This window comes from Lycium barbarum, chromosome 5 (assembly GCF_019175385.1).
Source record: "Lycium barbarum isolate Lr01 chromosome 5, ASM1917538v2, whole genome shotgun sequence".
In the NCBI taxonomy this organism is placed as follows: domain Eukaryota; kingdom Viridiplantae; phylum Streptophyta; class Magnoliopsida; order Solanales; family Solanaceae; genus Lycium; species Lycium barbarum.
In genome coordinates, this window is record NC_083341.1 from 63,015,168 (window position 1) to 63,032,009 (window position 16,842).

At 37.6% G+C, this 16,842-nt stretch overlaps 1 protein-coding gene across 1 annotated transcript; it reads left to right on the forward strand.

The window, feature by feature from the left end:
• Positions 1-462: 462 nt before the first annotated feature.
• LOC132642500 (uncharacterized) lies at positions 463-6,994 on the forward strand. The gene is made up of 3 exons (XM_060359664.1): positions 463-600; positions 5,387-5,451; positions 6,418-6,994. Exons 2-3 carry the CDS (start codon positions 5,449-5,451, stop codon positions 6,865-6,867), a joined length of 453 nt encoding a protein of 150 aa, XP_060215647.1. The 5' UTR covers positions 463-600; positions 5,387-5,448; the 3' UTR covers positions 6,868-6,994.
• Positions 6,995-16,842: the final 9,848 nt, after the last annotated feature.

The following is a 16,842-nucleotide window of genomic DNA, read 5'->3' on the forward strand; positions in this document are numbered from 1 at the left end:
GTGAAGGAATATTAGCGACAGCCCATATTCTGTCGCTAATTAACGACAGATTAGCTACGGATTACTCATTTTGTCGCTAGAAAAGCAACTAAAATTTTATCTCATTATATAGCGACGGACTAGCAACGAAAACTGAGTTTCATCACTAATGATTAGCGTGAAATTTTGGCGCCTTAAATTTCACTACTGATTTAGCAACAGAAGAGGCGCGACAAATTTTATTTTTATGTAGCGACGGATTCAGCAACGAAAACTCCGTCGCTAGGCCTTTTAATTTTTCTCCAAAAAAATATATATTTGCAGCAACGGAAAAATTTGTTGCAATATTAATGATTAAAAGAAATCAATGCATTATTTAGCGACAAAATGTAAAATTCGTCGCTATTCCGTTGCTAAGTGTTAAAATAGAAGATATAACCTAGGGTAAACATTTCAATTCATTTCACTTCAAAACGCTCCCAACAAAGATATAGAGAGAGAGTATGCGAAATTGCTAACATAGAGAGAGAGAGAGCGCACAACAGAGATCAAAATAATGTGAATCTAGGGTTTCTATTGTGTTTTTCTCTTCTTCTGCTGCATCTTTTATCTAAAGGAAAGGTATGTTTTGATTTTTCTATGTTTTATGGGCAGTTTCTTTCTTCTTTATCTCCTTCTTTGTGTTTTCTCACATTAAACCTAAAATAGAAATTAAGAAATCTGTGTTTGTTTGCTTATTATCTAAAGGACAGAGTGTCTTTAAGTGTTTTTTTGGCTAAAATTGAAGGTGGGTGTCTTGAAAAATGTTGGGTTTATAGTTTATTTGAAGGTTAAGTGTTGAGAATCTCTATTTGGGCCAAAATCTGATGAAAATGGAAATTCGACCTTTGTTTGTGCTAAACCTTGTAGGATAATATTATTTGGTGGTTAAATTTTGTTTTAATTCGTTGCATGTCGAGAAAAAGCTTGAAGAACTCAACATTCTTTATATTCTGTGATTTGAAATCAGTGTTAGTGAACTGGGTTTCTTACTCAATGTTTTCTGTACTCTGTGATTTGAAATCAGTGTTAGTGAACTGGGTTTCTTACTCGATTTTTTTTGTTTCAGTTTCAGTTTTGTTTCAGTTTGTCATTTTTTTTAACTAAAAGGTGAATGATATGTTCTGTTTCACTAAGTTATTTCAGCTTGTTCTTCCATTTAGAGGTCATTCAGTTGTATTAATGATATGAAGACAGAACATTAATTTGATTACTTTTTTTATGTCAACATTAATAGGAACATGAATAATCTAGAGCGTGATTGGATGTATGAAAGGTTGGATGGCCGAGGGGGTATAAACTCTAGCTTTGTAACCGGTGTAGATAATTTTATCCAATTTGCACTTTCTCAATGAAATTACATGATCGGTAACAAGGTTAGATGTCCATGTAAAAAATGTGTGCTTTGACGATGAAGTGGCCGCTTCAAATTGTGTGTAATTTGTGTGCTTTAACTCTCTTTTCGTTTTCTGCTCTGCTGTTTCCTGATCATCTACCTTTGTTTGGTTGTTTGATTTCTGAGCTTCTTCATCAGAGGTGATGAGCAATCTGTTACCTCTAATTTCTGCACAATTATTGGGTCCTTTTCCGCTATAATTTCGATTCTCTTATTCTTCTTTGTACTTATAATCTTTCGCAAGTTTCTGCAGTTTGTTGGTGTTGAACGTCTTTTCTTTTTCCAGTTCGTTTGAAAAGGGTAGTTTTCCAAGTAAAAAGCAAATGTGATATGCTTTCATCCTCCTGAGTACACAAAGGACAAACCTGGTTCTGTGCAATGCCTCATTTGAACAGTTTATCATTGGTGTACAGTTTTTCATTCAGTACTAGCCATAATGTGAAACTCCACCTTGGCAGTCCTAGGTTGTTGCATACAAGTCTCCACTCCAGTTTCTGAAAAATCACCTTGGAGTTTCGTGATTCTGTTGTGGTGTTAATATCTTCACTTTCGTGATACTAGCTCCAGATGAAGTTTGCTTTGTTCTTGCTTAGTGGTTGCTTTTGTTCTTCTGAGTTCTGACCTTGCTATAACGAGATTACCATATTGTCTACTTGAATTGTTTCTCTACCAGATTGTCTACTTGAATTGTGTCTCAACCATAAATTATTGCTTTACTTTTGGATTTGTCTTTGTTATTGCTCCTTTCTTACAATAGTAAGAACAAAATGTTCAGTTTTAAAAATAACTTGGACAAAATGTTCAGTTTGTTTTTTAAATCCGACAGACTTATCCTAATAAGTAATTCAAATGAAATCTGTACATTAAAAGATCAATCCTGAATGTGAAAGGGAAAAGATTGCATTATTGAAGTTAGAACTTGACCGTCCTGTTTATGAAAATCCCTGCACCTAACGTTTGCACCCAAGAAATGTGATTCTCCTAAAATCACCTATTAATACCAGGAAAAACTTTGCATGTTTGCCTTTGGCGCACCATGCAGTAGTATCATCAAATAGCTAAGTCTATTCCCTTCTGTGGTCTATCTGATATTCATACTTCCCATCCAACAGCTACTCCTTCTTAGAGCACAATCCAAGTTTTATAGCTGAAGAAAAAAGTGAGACTCCTTCATTTTGGTTCACCAGAAATTTTCAGGTGTAACAGCAACTGTGTACACTGGTGTCTTTAAATTATATGTTTAAACTGTCAGGTACATCAACAACTAAGCTTTGTTCACATCTTAAACCGGAAGATTATCCAACGTGTATCCATCGAAGCCAAATTCAGTTTCAACTGGTCCAACACTTCCTTGCTATTTTAGGAAGGCACTCATGAGGTCATCCTGTCCAAATTGCTCCGGGAAAATGGTATTCTGATAGTCTGCGTCGGGAAATATTTCGTCTTTAACAGCAAGCATATTCCCACCAACAGAGTTAAGTTGTTGTCCACCCATAGGATTAGAATGTCCAGTATCTTCCCCATTGGAGTACATTGGTTTCCCAACAGGAGCATTTCTGTTTTGTCCACTGTTGTGTGTTGAAGATGCAAGAATATGTTGCTAGTTATTTTTTTTAGCCTAGTCTACATGTTCTTTTGAAGAAATAAAATGCTCGAATAAATTATTTAGTGACTCTGTCTCTCGTCTACTAGCAGATATCATGCTCATTAGATATTAAAATGTGAATGTGTGTTTTGTTTCGTGACCGTAGAAATAGAACGTTTTACCTGCTATTTAACATGAGAATATGTTCACTGGTTAGTCTATCCTATTTTCATGTCGATGTTGTTACTCCATTTGAATAGAAAACATGAGTTAATTTAATGCTTTGTTAGTTTCCATTTTATTTCCTCCTGTCATCTCCATTGCAAAGTATGAGTTACTTAGCATTTCCTGCACTTTTTTTCCATATTTAGCCTTTCTTCATTTCTCGCTAAAAGTCAGTTGGTTTATTAGTCAATTAGTGTGTGTTAAAATCTGAGTGTTTAAGTTCTTGTTTGAGCATAAATTCTCCTTCTTCTTTCTTAATTTTTCCGGTTCTGTTTGGCTGTGTCGTTTTTAGCTATTTTCCTAGTTAAGTTTTCTGCCTATTTAAATTCTGTGTGAGTACGAGTTAATGGACTCGATCTCATATTTGTTAGCGTCGTTCTGATTTTTGTAGGAATTCAGCATGATTAAGTTTACAGGTTTAGATGTTTAGCTTCCTTTAAATTTGAGTGAAAAGCATGAGTTTATTTCCCTTTGCTGTTTATTTTTTTTCCAGTATGCTCAACTCGTTAGAAAATGTTTGTTTGGTTAAATACCATTTTTGTAATTGTTAATGAAATCCTCATGCATTCATCGATAAGTTTATGTTATGAGATTTAGCTTATGCTCAAGCTTAGATTAGTATGAGATTGAGTATTGCCTAATGTTTCAGCCTGTTTTACTTCTTCCTTGAGCATTTTAGTTCCAAAAACATGAAATTATATATTACAATGAGTGACTTTCTTTGTTCTCCAAGCATGTTAGAGTTATACAAATGTTAATCGCTATATAGATTTTTATCAAGTTATGCTTAAAATTTCCAGTTTAAGCATATTTCCACTTTGAGTTTCCAGAAACAAATGTTGCTCTCTTGATGTATTCACTAGCTTGCCTTTCTTTAAGTTAGTTCCCCTGTTTCCTTTATGTCTTATGAACCAAAAGTTCATTTTTGTGTATAATTCTCCAGTAAGCACAAAGAGATTTTGGCTTAGTTGACTCGTTCCAATTCATTTGTGTTAGTTTTTTTTTTCCTAGTTCATGCATCAGTTTGCTCTTTAGTTTATTAAAGTTTGCTTAGGGAGCTGTGATAATTCAACCAATAGCTTACCCCCTTGTTAATCAAATGTTGGTGTTTGATTCACTGTTCTTATCTACTACATCAGTTTCGTATGTTAATTGGTACATGAGGAGTAATGAAAACCATGGAAACTTTTTCACTATTTTATGGCATGTGTGAACTCTTTGATAATTTCCTCTCTTTCTGTTTGTATACCTTTTCTTATATAAGTCCTACAACATGGAGTAAGAGTTTTTCTTTCATTATATTCAAAGAGACCTTAGTCTTAAAATGGGATAATCTGCCATGATTTAGGATCTTAGTCTCTTTCAGATCTTAGTCTTAAACTTTGGCTAAAGTTCTTTGGAAGAATTTCGTTTTGAATTATGACTGTATCCACTTCAAGTTATTTTAAGTGCATTGATTGACCTAGACTTGTGTGTTTTGCTGGAAGAAAAAAGATCATTCATTTGTTCTTAAAAAAAATAAAAAAAAATGAAGTTACTATTTTGATCAAATAAAAAGTTACTCTGTATTCATGTCCTTAAATTTTCCCTAAATATCCACAGTGATGGCTTAGTTTAAATGTGCAGTGCATCTTTTCCTTGTTTTTTAGTAACCTTGCTTACCAAAATGCATATTCTTTTGAAAGACTTTGCCCTTATGTTTATAATAACCTGAGATAGGGACTTGACTCAAGTATTCAGTTTTGAAAAAAAAAAAACATGCATCAGGACATACTGTAAGTTGAGCATAAATCTATCTTTCATAGATTTAAGTTGATCCTATGGTTTTTCAAACTCTTGATTTGAGCATGATCTTTAAAAGTGTGGACTGTCCAATTTAAACTATAACGCTTTTAAGGTGGATTCTTTGTTCGTTAAGACGAAGGGGCTGTACGTTTCATTTGTGACGGATAAAGATTTTTGGAGAAGGACGGGTTTCTTATGGATAAATATTTTTGGAGAGGGAACAGGTTTCTACCTTCTCGCTCACAAAAATTTTAAAAGCCAATACGGTAAGGAACTGAAAGAGAGGAGGCATAGGCAAGTCTTCAGAGATGTTTGCCTGCAAGTTAACATTTCTGGGATGAATAAAAGCTAACCATCAATAGTTTTACTAAATGCAGATCATTCAGCAAGTCGTTAGTCAAGTGAAGTTTTAATTTATCAACCATGTGCCCCAGTCATCATGGTATGTTCACTTGTTATTAATCTAATTCCTCACTGATACATACATAATTTAATTTATCAACCATGTGCCTAAGCCAAATTCATTCTACTCTAGCTTCAAAACCTAATAAGATCATGTTTAAATGATAGGTATATAAATGTGATGGAGAAATGATCACCAACTATTTGGTACAAAGAATGTCAGCATTCCTTTCATTTAGCTATAGAATACTGGTTGAACAAATCAGACATATTCAATCCGCCAGGAAAATATGTAGTATCAGACTATCAGGACATAGTCACATAGCAGAAACAATATATTTTCCACATTTGGCACTCTTGACTCCAATTTTGCAGCAATCCTTATGTCTGCAGAGTCTTTTTCTTTTTTTAATCCTTGTGTTCCCTTGCTGACTCGCAGCAGCAACAAGTGCTGCATTTATGCAACCTTGTGCCTGTTAGTCTGTATAACTTGTACACCAACATCAACTAAACCAAGTCTGCAAAGTGACAACACTAGCCTGTTCCTGTGATGCAGTGGAACCAGCTGCTAGTTGCCCTATTCAAACTCCCATAGCTGTTACTCCTTGTGTAATAATGCTGAAATTAAATCCTTTGAGCCCTGCTATTGATGTTGGTCAATTTACTTTTGCTTGATATAAACAGTCTACTAGACAGGAAGAACTGAAAAGTAGTATCAGTAGTGACTTAAATCAGTAGGAAATAGCCTGAAATTGTCCTTCTATTTGTTGTTTAGGAACTCTAATTGTCTTTTTTTCATGTTCTGTTACTTGACTATGAGACAGTGTATATGATCATTTATATCCAAGTTGTATGAAACTCTATTTTGTTGGTCATCATGAGACTTCAATTCCAACGAAAAATGGATAAATATCTGCTCTCTTATCTTTGGAATTATTTTCTCTTTTTATTTGGTAAAATTGAATGGTTAGTATTCTTGATGTTTTAATTTCACTAATTATTACAGGAAAGATATCAAGAAATATTACGGGAAAAATCACAGTCTCAGTCTGATATTGATCAATGTGAAGATTATTATGAAGCTGCTGGGGGAGCAAGGAAGAGAAGAATATATGGTCTTGGATCTCAAGCACAAAGTTACTATGGGCCGAATCTTTGCGTCAATTTTGGCTTTAATGCTTCAGGATCAACAGCACCTTCAACTTCTCAATCAACACCTATAGAAAATATGGAGGAGTTAGTGATGCGATTGATTCCTACACTGACTGATCGCTTGCTTCCTTTATTTATTGAGAAGGCATGCAGAGTGATTTCTTCACCATCAGATCATCCAAATACTCCTATCGACAAACCATCAGTTGTGACACCCATAGTGCCTCCTCCTACTACTGCTAACGTTGACGATGTTGATCCTTTAGTTTCTGATGATGATCGTAGTCCTTCACCCATGCATTAGTTTTTTATGTTATTTGCTTTTTGTTGGAAAGAACAAAATTATGCACTAACAATACTTGATGGATGTGTGGGTTCTTTTGGTAGTTGATAGCTTGGTGTTGTCGGTGTTTTGGACTTAACGATTACGATTTCGCTATCTATTTGGAATTTTTTTTATAAATATTATTTTATGTGAATGTCAGTTATTTTTAAGGGTATTTATTAATTTGTATTTAGTATGTTTCAACAGGTGTATTTAAAAAAAATCAGAAGAAAAATATTTGTGACAGATTTGCGATGGATTTTGGTCGTTGCTAGAGGGAAAACAGTAGGCTACAAACTGCGACAAACATTGTATTGTCGCTAAATGCAGGCACAAATAATTCAATATTTTGTGATGGATTAGCGACAATGGTTTTCGTCGCTAATTTACTAAAACGACGAAATGAAATATGAAATTAGTCACGGAATTCATAACAATAGCAACAAAATATTCCGTTGCTATAATGTGGAACGGATCTCATACGTCGCTACTCTGTCGCTAATTTTGCTACGGATTTCATTTTTCCGTCGCCAATAGGTTAGCAACGCACAAAATCGTAACAGACGATATTCCGTCGCCAATCCGTCGCAACACATGTTTAGCAACAGATATATGCTGATTAGCGACGGAATACGTCCGTCACTAAATGCTATTTTTTTTTGTAGTGTATATATATACAACAAAGGTCACAGCGTCACCCCCTGTCAACTGTGCCTTATATATACAGAGCAAAGGTCACAGCGTCACCCCTGTCAACTGTGCCTTATATATGCATGAATAATGAAAATGAGTGCAGTGCATATTCAAAATGAAATAATAGAACTTTGTAATGTCACAAAATAGCCATATGCATATATTGTACTCATGGCATGCATAGGAGTTCAAATAGAAGCTATCGCTCTATCTCACCTTGAAGGAACAATTTATAAGGTGAGATCAACAACAATGAAATAAATCGAGAAGATCATGAAATAGTTTAACATTTTCATATCATCGTTGAAATCATAACTTGAGGCCTTAAGCATAAAATTATCCTCAAAGTAATTATCATAAAAATGTTCTCATTTTTAACATCATAAGAAACTTTAAGAGTCATAAACTTCTAGCTTTTGAAATCAAGGAGGTTATGGAACACTTATGGAATCATATCATAGGAATCATGCCTTTGAAAGAAAGGGACGAGCCTTAACATACCTTTTTGGTCGCCTTAAATTTAACTACTCAACGCTTGGCCTCCCAGGCTCATAAATCTATATTCAAGAAAATTTATACTATTGTTAGACTCATCTTCATAGGCTTGTCTTAAGCCCTCCAACTAACTCTTTCTGGAATCTGTCGAAATTTCGGCAGCATCTCCCCTGTTTATATGCCTAGCCTGAAATTATAATTCAGCAACCAACAACAACAACAAAGACAATAACATCATTTACAACACCAATATGTGCCATAAAACAGCCCACACGCCTACCATTTCAATCTCCACTTTCAATCTCAAATTTCATATGTTTCTTTCACCAATTCACTTGATAAACATATAAATACAAATAACGACAGAGACCATAGCACAATCATGTTGTATTCCATAATTTTTAACCATCACAAATCATATTTATCACCTCAAAACATCCCAACGAAACAGTAGCCATATCTTAGGCTATTTCAATGCCATCTTGTAGTATTTTGTTATAAACAATCTCACAAACGTGGAATTAAGCTTAAGCACAACCAAGGGGATGTGAAAATTACCTTAAACAGTAAATACCATTTGAAATCTGCCGCTAATTCAACTTTCAATCACCCTTAAACGCAACACAGCGCTATAGAGTTGTTCTTCGTTACCAAGGTTAACTTTTGAGGTTGAATTTGGATATAATCACTTGAATTTCATCTTAGACCGCCATGAATTTGGTAGAAAGAGTTTTGGAGAAGTGTAGAGAGAATTTAGGGAGAGAAGGTGGTAGAAAATGAGAGAGAAAAATCAGATTTTCATTTTTAAATTTTCTGATTTTTACTGTTCACACCAACTTCTGTAGCAGTTACTGTAGCGCGTCTGTACTGTAGCAGTTACTGTAGCACGCGTTTCTGCTCTGTCAGCCTGACTAGTAACGTCCATAATTCTCTACTCCGATGTCGTATCGACGAGCGGTTTGTTGCGTTGGAAACGTAACTCGTCGAACTTCACTTTAGGCTTTTGAAACACCTTAAAAATCCCAATATACTAGGGGATATACCCCTCTAAAGCTGACCCAAAATTCTGTCAACTTTTTTCCAAATTTTCAACAAACTTATTTTCTTCGATTTGCTTGATCCCGAAACCTTTAGACGCTTTCTTAACATTTTGTAAGAGTATTCATTAACCTTATAAGGGTTCCATGACCTCTTCCAGCTTGCGTTAGTTTACTCACAACGCACATGACGCAAAATTGTTTTTCGAGGTGTAACAACAATAGTGGGCCTCGCCTAATCTCTCATGGCCTCAATCTTCTGAAGATCCACCATGATCCCATCCTTAGACACAACGTGGTCCGAGAATGCCACAGACTCCAAAGAAAACTCGCACTTCGAAAACTTAGGCAAAAGGCTATTCTTCTTCAACAACCCAAGTACAGAGAGAAGATGGCTCTCATGCTTCTCTCTACTCTTGGAGTACACCAAGATATCATCAATAAACACAATCACAAAGGAATCAAGGAATGGCCTAAAGATGCCATTCATCAAAGTAATAAACGCAGTCAGTCATTGGTAAGACTAAATAACATCACCAGAAACTCATAATGACCATATCTCGTCCGGAAGGCTATCTTCGAAATATCCTCAGCTCTAATCCTTTACTGGTGGTAGCCTGAATGCAAGTCAATCTGTGAAAACACTAAAGCACCCTGAAGCAGGTCAAATAAATCATCAATACGAGGTATAGGACACTTGTTCCGAATAGTAACCTAGTTCAGCTGGCGATAATCAATGCACATCCTCATGGATCCATCTTTCTTCTTCACAAATTGTTACACCTAGAAAAAAATTTCGTCGACGTGCAGTGAATGGTCTAATGAAGGGCGCGATGTATACGATGTTTCGATAACTAAGAAATAGTATTTGATGATCCTAATCGAGATTTCAAAGACATTTGAGGTAAGGGAAGAAAGTTGTCAAGGAAAGTATGGTATATGTTGTGTGTCGGGCAGGATTTACGAGTATCGAATTAATGATGGCTTAATCACGCCTTCGAGAAGAGTTATAATGTCCCTTAGATTGGTAATGAGGTGTTAAATAAATGTCATGAAGGTTCCATAAGGATTCGAGGTCAAACGAGTCGACGAGAACGAACTTCGGAAAGCTGGGCATTATACGGCCCAACATACTGGCCGTATGTTGTGACCAGTATGGGTCCTTCACTTGACCAGATCTACGACCATACATACGGCCAGTATAATTGATACGACCAGTATGTTGGTCCGTAGAATCTGGTTGTGACAACTTTTAAAATTAATATAAGGACCCTCTCTCATTTAATTCATTTCATTTCCCCTCTCGTCACTTCAAGAACATTCTAGAGAGCTCTCTACTCTTCATCCACAAGAACTCAAGAGATATTGGTGATCAACTTCATCAAACCAACAAAACTAAGTGTAAGAAACTCATTGGAGTTCATCCAAGTCAAGAAATCCCATTGGAAGTGAACTAGGGTTTTGGTGCAAGAGAAGTATTTCCACTCAAGGCTCATTCCTACACTATCTAAGGTAAGTTTTATGATCATTCCATGTTGTTTAAGGTAATGAGAGGTTGAAAGACTTGGATTGTAGAAGGAGATAAAAATGGGTCATATATTAGAGAATAATAAGATTTTTGAGTTGTAGTTAAAATGAATCATGATTCTTGAGATGTTGTGATTATAAGTATGCTATATATGACATTTATAATATGGGATAAGCATTATATGTGAGAAAATGCAATAGTGAACTATGACCGTGAGTAGGGAGGAATTGAAGTGAAATTGTGAAATGTGGATAATGTAGATGAATGATGATTGTTGCTTATAATGTTGTGAATGTTGTTATGGATGTTTGGGAGTTGATATGTGATATGAGGAAAATTTTATAAACAAAGGAAATGCTGCCTAATTTTCTCTAGCATTAGTAAGCACGTTCATATAATCGGTTAGCTAATGTTGATGTGAAATTCCCTTGAAGGTAGAAACGTGAGTGTTGAAGGAGAACGATCAAGCGATAGAATAGCTAAGAAAAAAGGTATGTGAGGCTATTCCCCTCTTTCTAAGGCATGAATCTTATGGCATGATTTTCCCTCCTTCCCCATGAATTCCCTATATTCCGGAAACTAAGAGTCTATGTTCATGAATAGCTATATGAGATAAAGATAAGAGATACATTATGTGCACGATAATAATGATGATCTTAAGTCCAAAGATTCTAGAGTTCATGATATGATGTTGTTTATTCTATACACTCACCTTATATGCTAATTCCTTTAAGGTGAGGTAGAATGCTTATGAATTCTCCATAATGGAATCGGGGGTTCACGACCTTATGTCACCCCAATAAAGTATGGTTGTCTTTAAGTTTCTATGCATGCATTATGATGAGTATATGATAATGATATTACACCGCGCCTATATGGTCAAGCAGAGACCGCTAAGGCGGGCCGCGTATACACTATGTCTTGATGGCATGGGCAGACACCACTAGTGGGCAGCATGAGATGGTACCCCCCGGACGCGGGAGGCCTGGACGCGGGCTAATGATTATCACACCGTACCTATATGGTCGGGCAGCTTATACATATATATGCATACATGATATGATGATGTTTATGAAGTAAGTCAGCATGCATTGTTTCTATCATGATTGACAGTTAGTTACAAGTTGTTCTTCATTTGATATCCCTATATTTCATTGATGTATCATTATTTTTTATGCCTTACATACTCAGTACAACGTTCGTATTGACATCTATTTTCTTTTGACGCTGTGTTCATGCCCACAGGTAGACAGCAAGGTGATTCAGACTCGTAGGAGCTACTAGCAGTCTTTGAGAGCACTCCATTGTTCTGGAGTTGCCAATTATTCTTTTGTGTATATATGTTTTGGGCATGACAGGGTCCTGTCCCGTCCATATGTCTAGTACTCTAGTAGAGGCTCGTAGATACGCATGTATGGTCTCACGGTTTCTTATCGCATGTATTTATATTTTACTTTGATGACCGGAGGGTTTATGTATATAAGGTAAATATGTTTCAAGTGGAAATGATTCTTCTATGACTATAAGCATGAGATTAATTTATGATCGCAAAATTAGTAATAGAATGAGTGGTGCTCGGTGTTTAGCCCCAGGTACCCGTCATGGCCCTAGTCGGGTTGTGACAAAAGTGGTATCAGAGCAGTTCAGTCCTAGGAAGTGTCTACGAGCCGTGTCTAGTAGATTCTTGTTTATGGTGTGTTGCACGCCACACTAATAAACAGAAGGATACATGGCATTTAGGAAAAATGACCATTCTTCATCTTAAGAGATCATGCAATGGAGCTGTGTTATAATATTATCTCCTCCCTAATAGTGTGCTTTGATTTCAGAATGCCGCCAAAGGTAAAAGCTACAGCCGCCCAGAAGGGCAGGGCTGCGATAAAAAGGCGGGTAGAAAGAGAGCCACCAATGAATGTAGAATAGGGTGAATCACATAATGAGGCTCCATCTAATACTTCTTCCACTCCGCCTAATTTAGAAGAACAAGAGGGAGCTTCAGCTCCAGCTCTTATGCCTCTAGTACCTCCATCGGTTACTTCGGGTCAATAAATGACCGAAGCTATCCATCTCTTGACGCAATTAGTCGCCGCTCAGGCGTAGCGGCAGGGCACAGGTTCGAGTAACAGGGTAGCTAGCACTAGGGCCCGTGATTTCATGAGTTTGAATCCTCCGAAGTTTTTCAGGTCAAAGTCGGATGACGATCTGCAAGGTTTTATTGATGAAATGTTAAGGACATTGTAGATAATCCATGCCTTCGAAACCGAATATGTGGAGTTGGCACCGTATAGACTCTGGGATGTGGCAGTCTTATGGTATAATAATTGGAGATCATTGAGAAAAAAAAATGCGCCTCCTCCGGTTTGGCAAGAATTCATAGATGCCTTTATCCGTCACTATTTTCCACTCGAGGTCCGCCGAGCTAGAGCGGATAGGCTCTTAAATTTGAAACAATGAAGTATGAGAGCCCGGAAGTATAACCTTCAGTTTAATTCGTTGGCTAGATATGCCCCGACTATGGTGGCTGATATGGGAGATAGAGTGCACCGGTTTGTGAGTGGCTTAGGGCCACATTTATTTAAAGATTGCTTGACGGCTTCTTTGCAAGGTGAGATGGATATTTCCTGCATTCAGGCTCATACCCAAAATGTAGAGGAGTAACAACACCCACAAAGGGGTGAACATGATATTGATAAAGGGCAAAATAAGAGGGCTAGATCTATGGGTTCCGCTAGCGACTACAAAGGGGGATCGAGGCAATCATATTCTAGACACTCAGGCCAGTCGGCGACTAGTGCACCTCCTCGGGTTATGGGTAGGAGATTTGATTGCTCCTTTCGTTTAGGACAGGGACAGCGTTCGAGGGCCTCAGGTTCCCAGTTTGGGGGAGATTATAGCCAGAGGAGACCCCAGTACCGCGATGCAGTCAGTGCGGTAGATTACATTCCGGAAAGTGTCGCCAAGGTTCGAATGCCTGCTATGCCTGTGGCCAGGTTGGGCACATGATGCGAGATTGCCCGTCGGTGAGTGGTAGAGTTGGGGTTCAGCCCACAGGATCAGTGGCTGGTTCTTCTTGAGTGCGCCCGGCAGGGCAAACTCCCCAGATTCTAGCAGGCTGAGGTAGAGGCCGAGAGGGAGCATCTATTTCAGGTGCCACTCAGCCTCGTATGTATGCCTTAGCCGGACGACAGGATCTTGAGTCTTCCCCGGATGTGGTTACCGGTATATTATCCGTATTTTCTCATAATGTGTATGCATTGATAGATCCGGGTTCTACTTTATCTTATATTACTCCGTATGTTGCTGGTCGTATTGGGGTGAAACCCGAGCCAATTAAACCTTTTGAGGTATCTACTCCGGTTGGGGATCCCGTGATAGCTAGACAAGTGTACAAATATTGTGTAATTGTGATATATGACCGCCAGACTAAAGCTGATTTAGTTGAGCTAAAAATGATAGATTTCGATGTGATTATAGGTATCGATTGGTTGGCCTCATGCTATGCTAATGTTTATTGCCGAGTCAAAATAGTTCGATTTCAATTTCCTAGAGAGCTCGTGCTTAAATGGAAGGGTAACACAGCAGCTCCAACGGGTAGGTTTATTTCCTATCTTAAGGCAAGAAAGATAATAGCTAAGGGATATATTTATCACTTAGCCCGAGTTCATGATATTGAAGCAGAGCCACCGACTTTCCAATCCATTCCGGTAGTGAATGAATTTCCGGATATATTTCCAGATGAACTTCCAGGCCTTCCTCCGGAAAGAGAAATTGATTTCTCTATTGATGTGTTTCCGGATACCAAGCCTATTTCTATTCCTCTTTACCGAATGGCTCCGGCAAAATTGAAAGAGCTAAAGGCACAGCTGAAAGATTTTCTTTAGAAGGGGTTTAGTAGACCCAGTTCATCACCGTGGGGAGCACCAGTCCTATTTGGGAGGAAGAAAGATAGTTCCTTATGAATGTACATCGATTATAGGCAGTTGAATAAGGTGACGATAAAGAACAAATATCCTCTTCTTAGAATTGATGATTTATTTGATCAACTACAGGGTGTCAAGTGATTTTCCAAAATAGACTTGAGGTCAGGTTATCATCAAGTAAGAGTTAAAGAAGAAGATATTCCCAAAACAGCTTTCAGAATGAGATATGACCATTATGAATTCCGAGTAATGTCATTTGGGTTAACTAATGCTCCGGTAGTGTTCATGAATATGATGAATAATGTATTCAGGCCTCTCTTGGATTTATTCGTAATAGTATTCATTGATGATACTCTGGTATACTCTCGCACAGAATCAGAACATGCAGACCATTTACATATTGTTCTTGGAATTCTTCGAACTCGGGAATTGTATGAAAAATTTTCAAAGTGAGAGTTTTGGTTGAATTCTGTAACGTTTTTGGGCAATGTTATTTCAGATGATGGCATTCGAGGTGATACACAAAAAATTGAAGCTGTGAAGACATGGCCAAGGCCTACAACGCCCACAGAAGTCCGTAGTTTTCTAGGATTGGCAGGTTATTATAGAAAGTTCGTAGAGGAATTTTCATCTATTTCAGCCCCATTGACGAAGTTGATCCAGAAGTCAGCTAAATTTCAGTGAAATGATGCTTTTGAGCGTAGTTTTCAAGAGTTGAAAGATAGGCTAACTTCAGCCCCAGTCTTGACACTCCCTGAAGGGCCAGATGGTTATGTTGTATACTGTGATACTTCTGGCGTTGGGTTAGGGTGTGTATTGATGCAACACGGAAAACTCATTGCTTATGCTTCAAGACAGCTACGGAAACATGAAAAGAACTACCTAACTCATGATCTCGAATTGGCTGCAGTTATTCATGCACTAAAGATGTGGAGGCATTACTTGTATGGTGTGCATGTTGACATTTATATGAACCACAAGAGTCACCAATATATTTTCAAACAGAAGGAGTTAAATCTTCGGCAGAGGTGGTGGATAAAATTATTGAAAGATTATGATGTGAGTATTTTATACCACCCCGGGAAGGCAAATGTAGTAGCTGATGCGCTTAGTCGCAGATCGATTGGCAGCCTATGTGAAGTTCCTTCGGAGAAGAAAGAATTGATTCATGAGCTCCATCAACTAGCTAATCTTGGAGTTCGTCTACTTGATTCAGGTAGCACAGGAATTGATGTCAATAATCCCACTGTTTCATCCTTGGACATGGAGGTAAAAGAGCGTCAATATGAAGATCCTTAATTGAGCCACTGTAGAGACACATTTCAGGAAAAAGAGAAGTCTCCGTTTGAAACTTCTATGGATGGAATTCTTAGATACCGAGGTAGGCTATGTGTTCTGAATGTTGCAGAATTACGTCGTTGAATTCTAGAAGAAACTCATTATTCTCGGTATTCTATTCATCCAGGAGCGACAAAGATGTACCATGATCTCAAGTTAATATATTGGTGGGATGGCATGAAGAAAGACATAGCAGAATTTGTAGCTCAATGTCAAAACTGTCAGCAAGGGAAAATCGAGCATCAAAAGCCAGGAGGATTATTGCAAGCAATGGAAATCCCTACTTGGAAATGGGAAGAAATAAATATGGATTTTATTGTGGGACTACCCCGTTCCCGAAGCAAGTATGATTCTATATGGGTGATTGTGGATAGATTGACAAAATCATCTCATTTTCTTCCAGTCAGAACCGCATATTCAGCAGGAGACTATGCAGGGTTATATCTCAAAGAAATTGTCACGGACAGAGGAGCACAGTTTACAGCTAAGTTCTGGAAATCTTTCCAAGAAGGTTTGGGTACTCAAGTAAAGCTTAGCACGACATTTCATCCGCAGACTGATGGTAAAGCCTAACGTACCATTCAGACCTTGGAAGATATGTTACGGGCATGTGTACTAGATTTCGGTGGTAGTTGGGATGACCACTTGCCTCTTATTGAGTTTGCATATAACAATAGCTACCATTCCAGCATCCAAATAGCTCCGTATGAAGCTTTATATGGAAGGAAGTGTAGATCCCCAATTGGATGGTTTGAAGTCGGAGAAGTACAGCTAATAGGTCCTAATTTGATTGAACAAGCAGTAGAAAAGGTCAAGGTGATCCGAGATCGATTATTGATAGCCCAAAGTCGCCAAAAATCTTATGCGGACAACCACCGGCGAGACTTAGAATTTCAAGTTGATGATTGGGTATTCTTAAAAGTGTCGCCAATGAAAGGAGTGA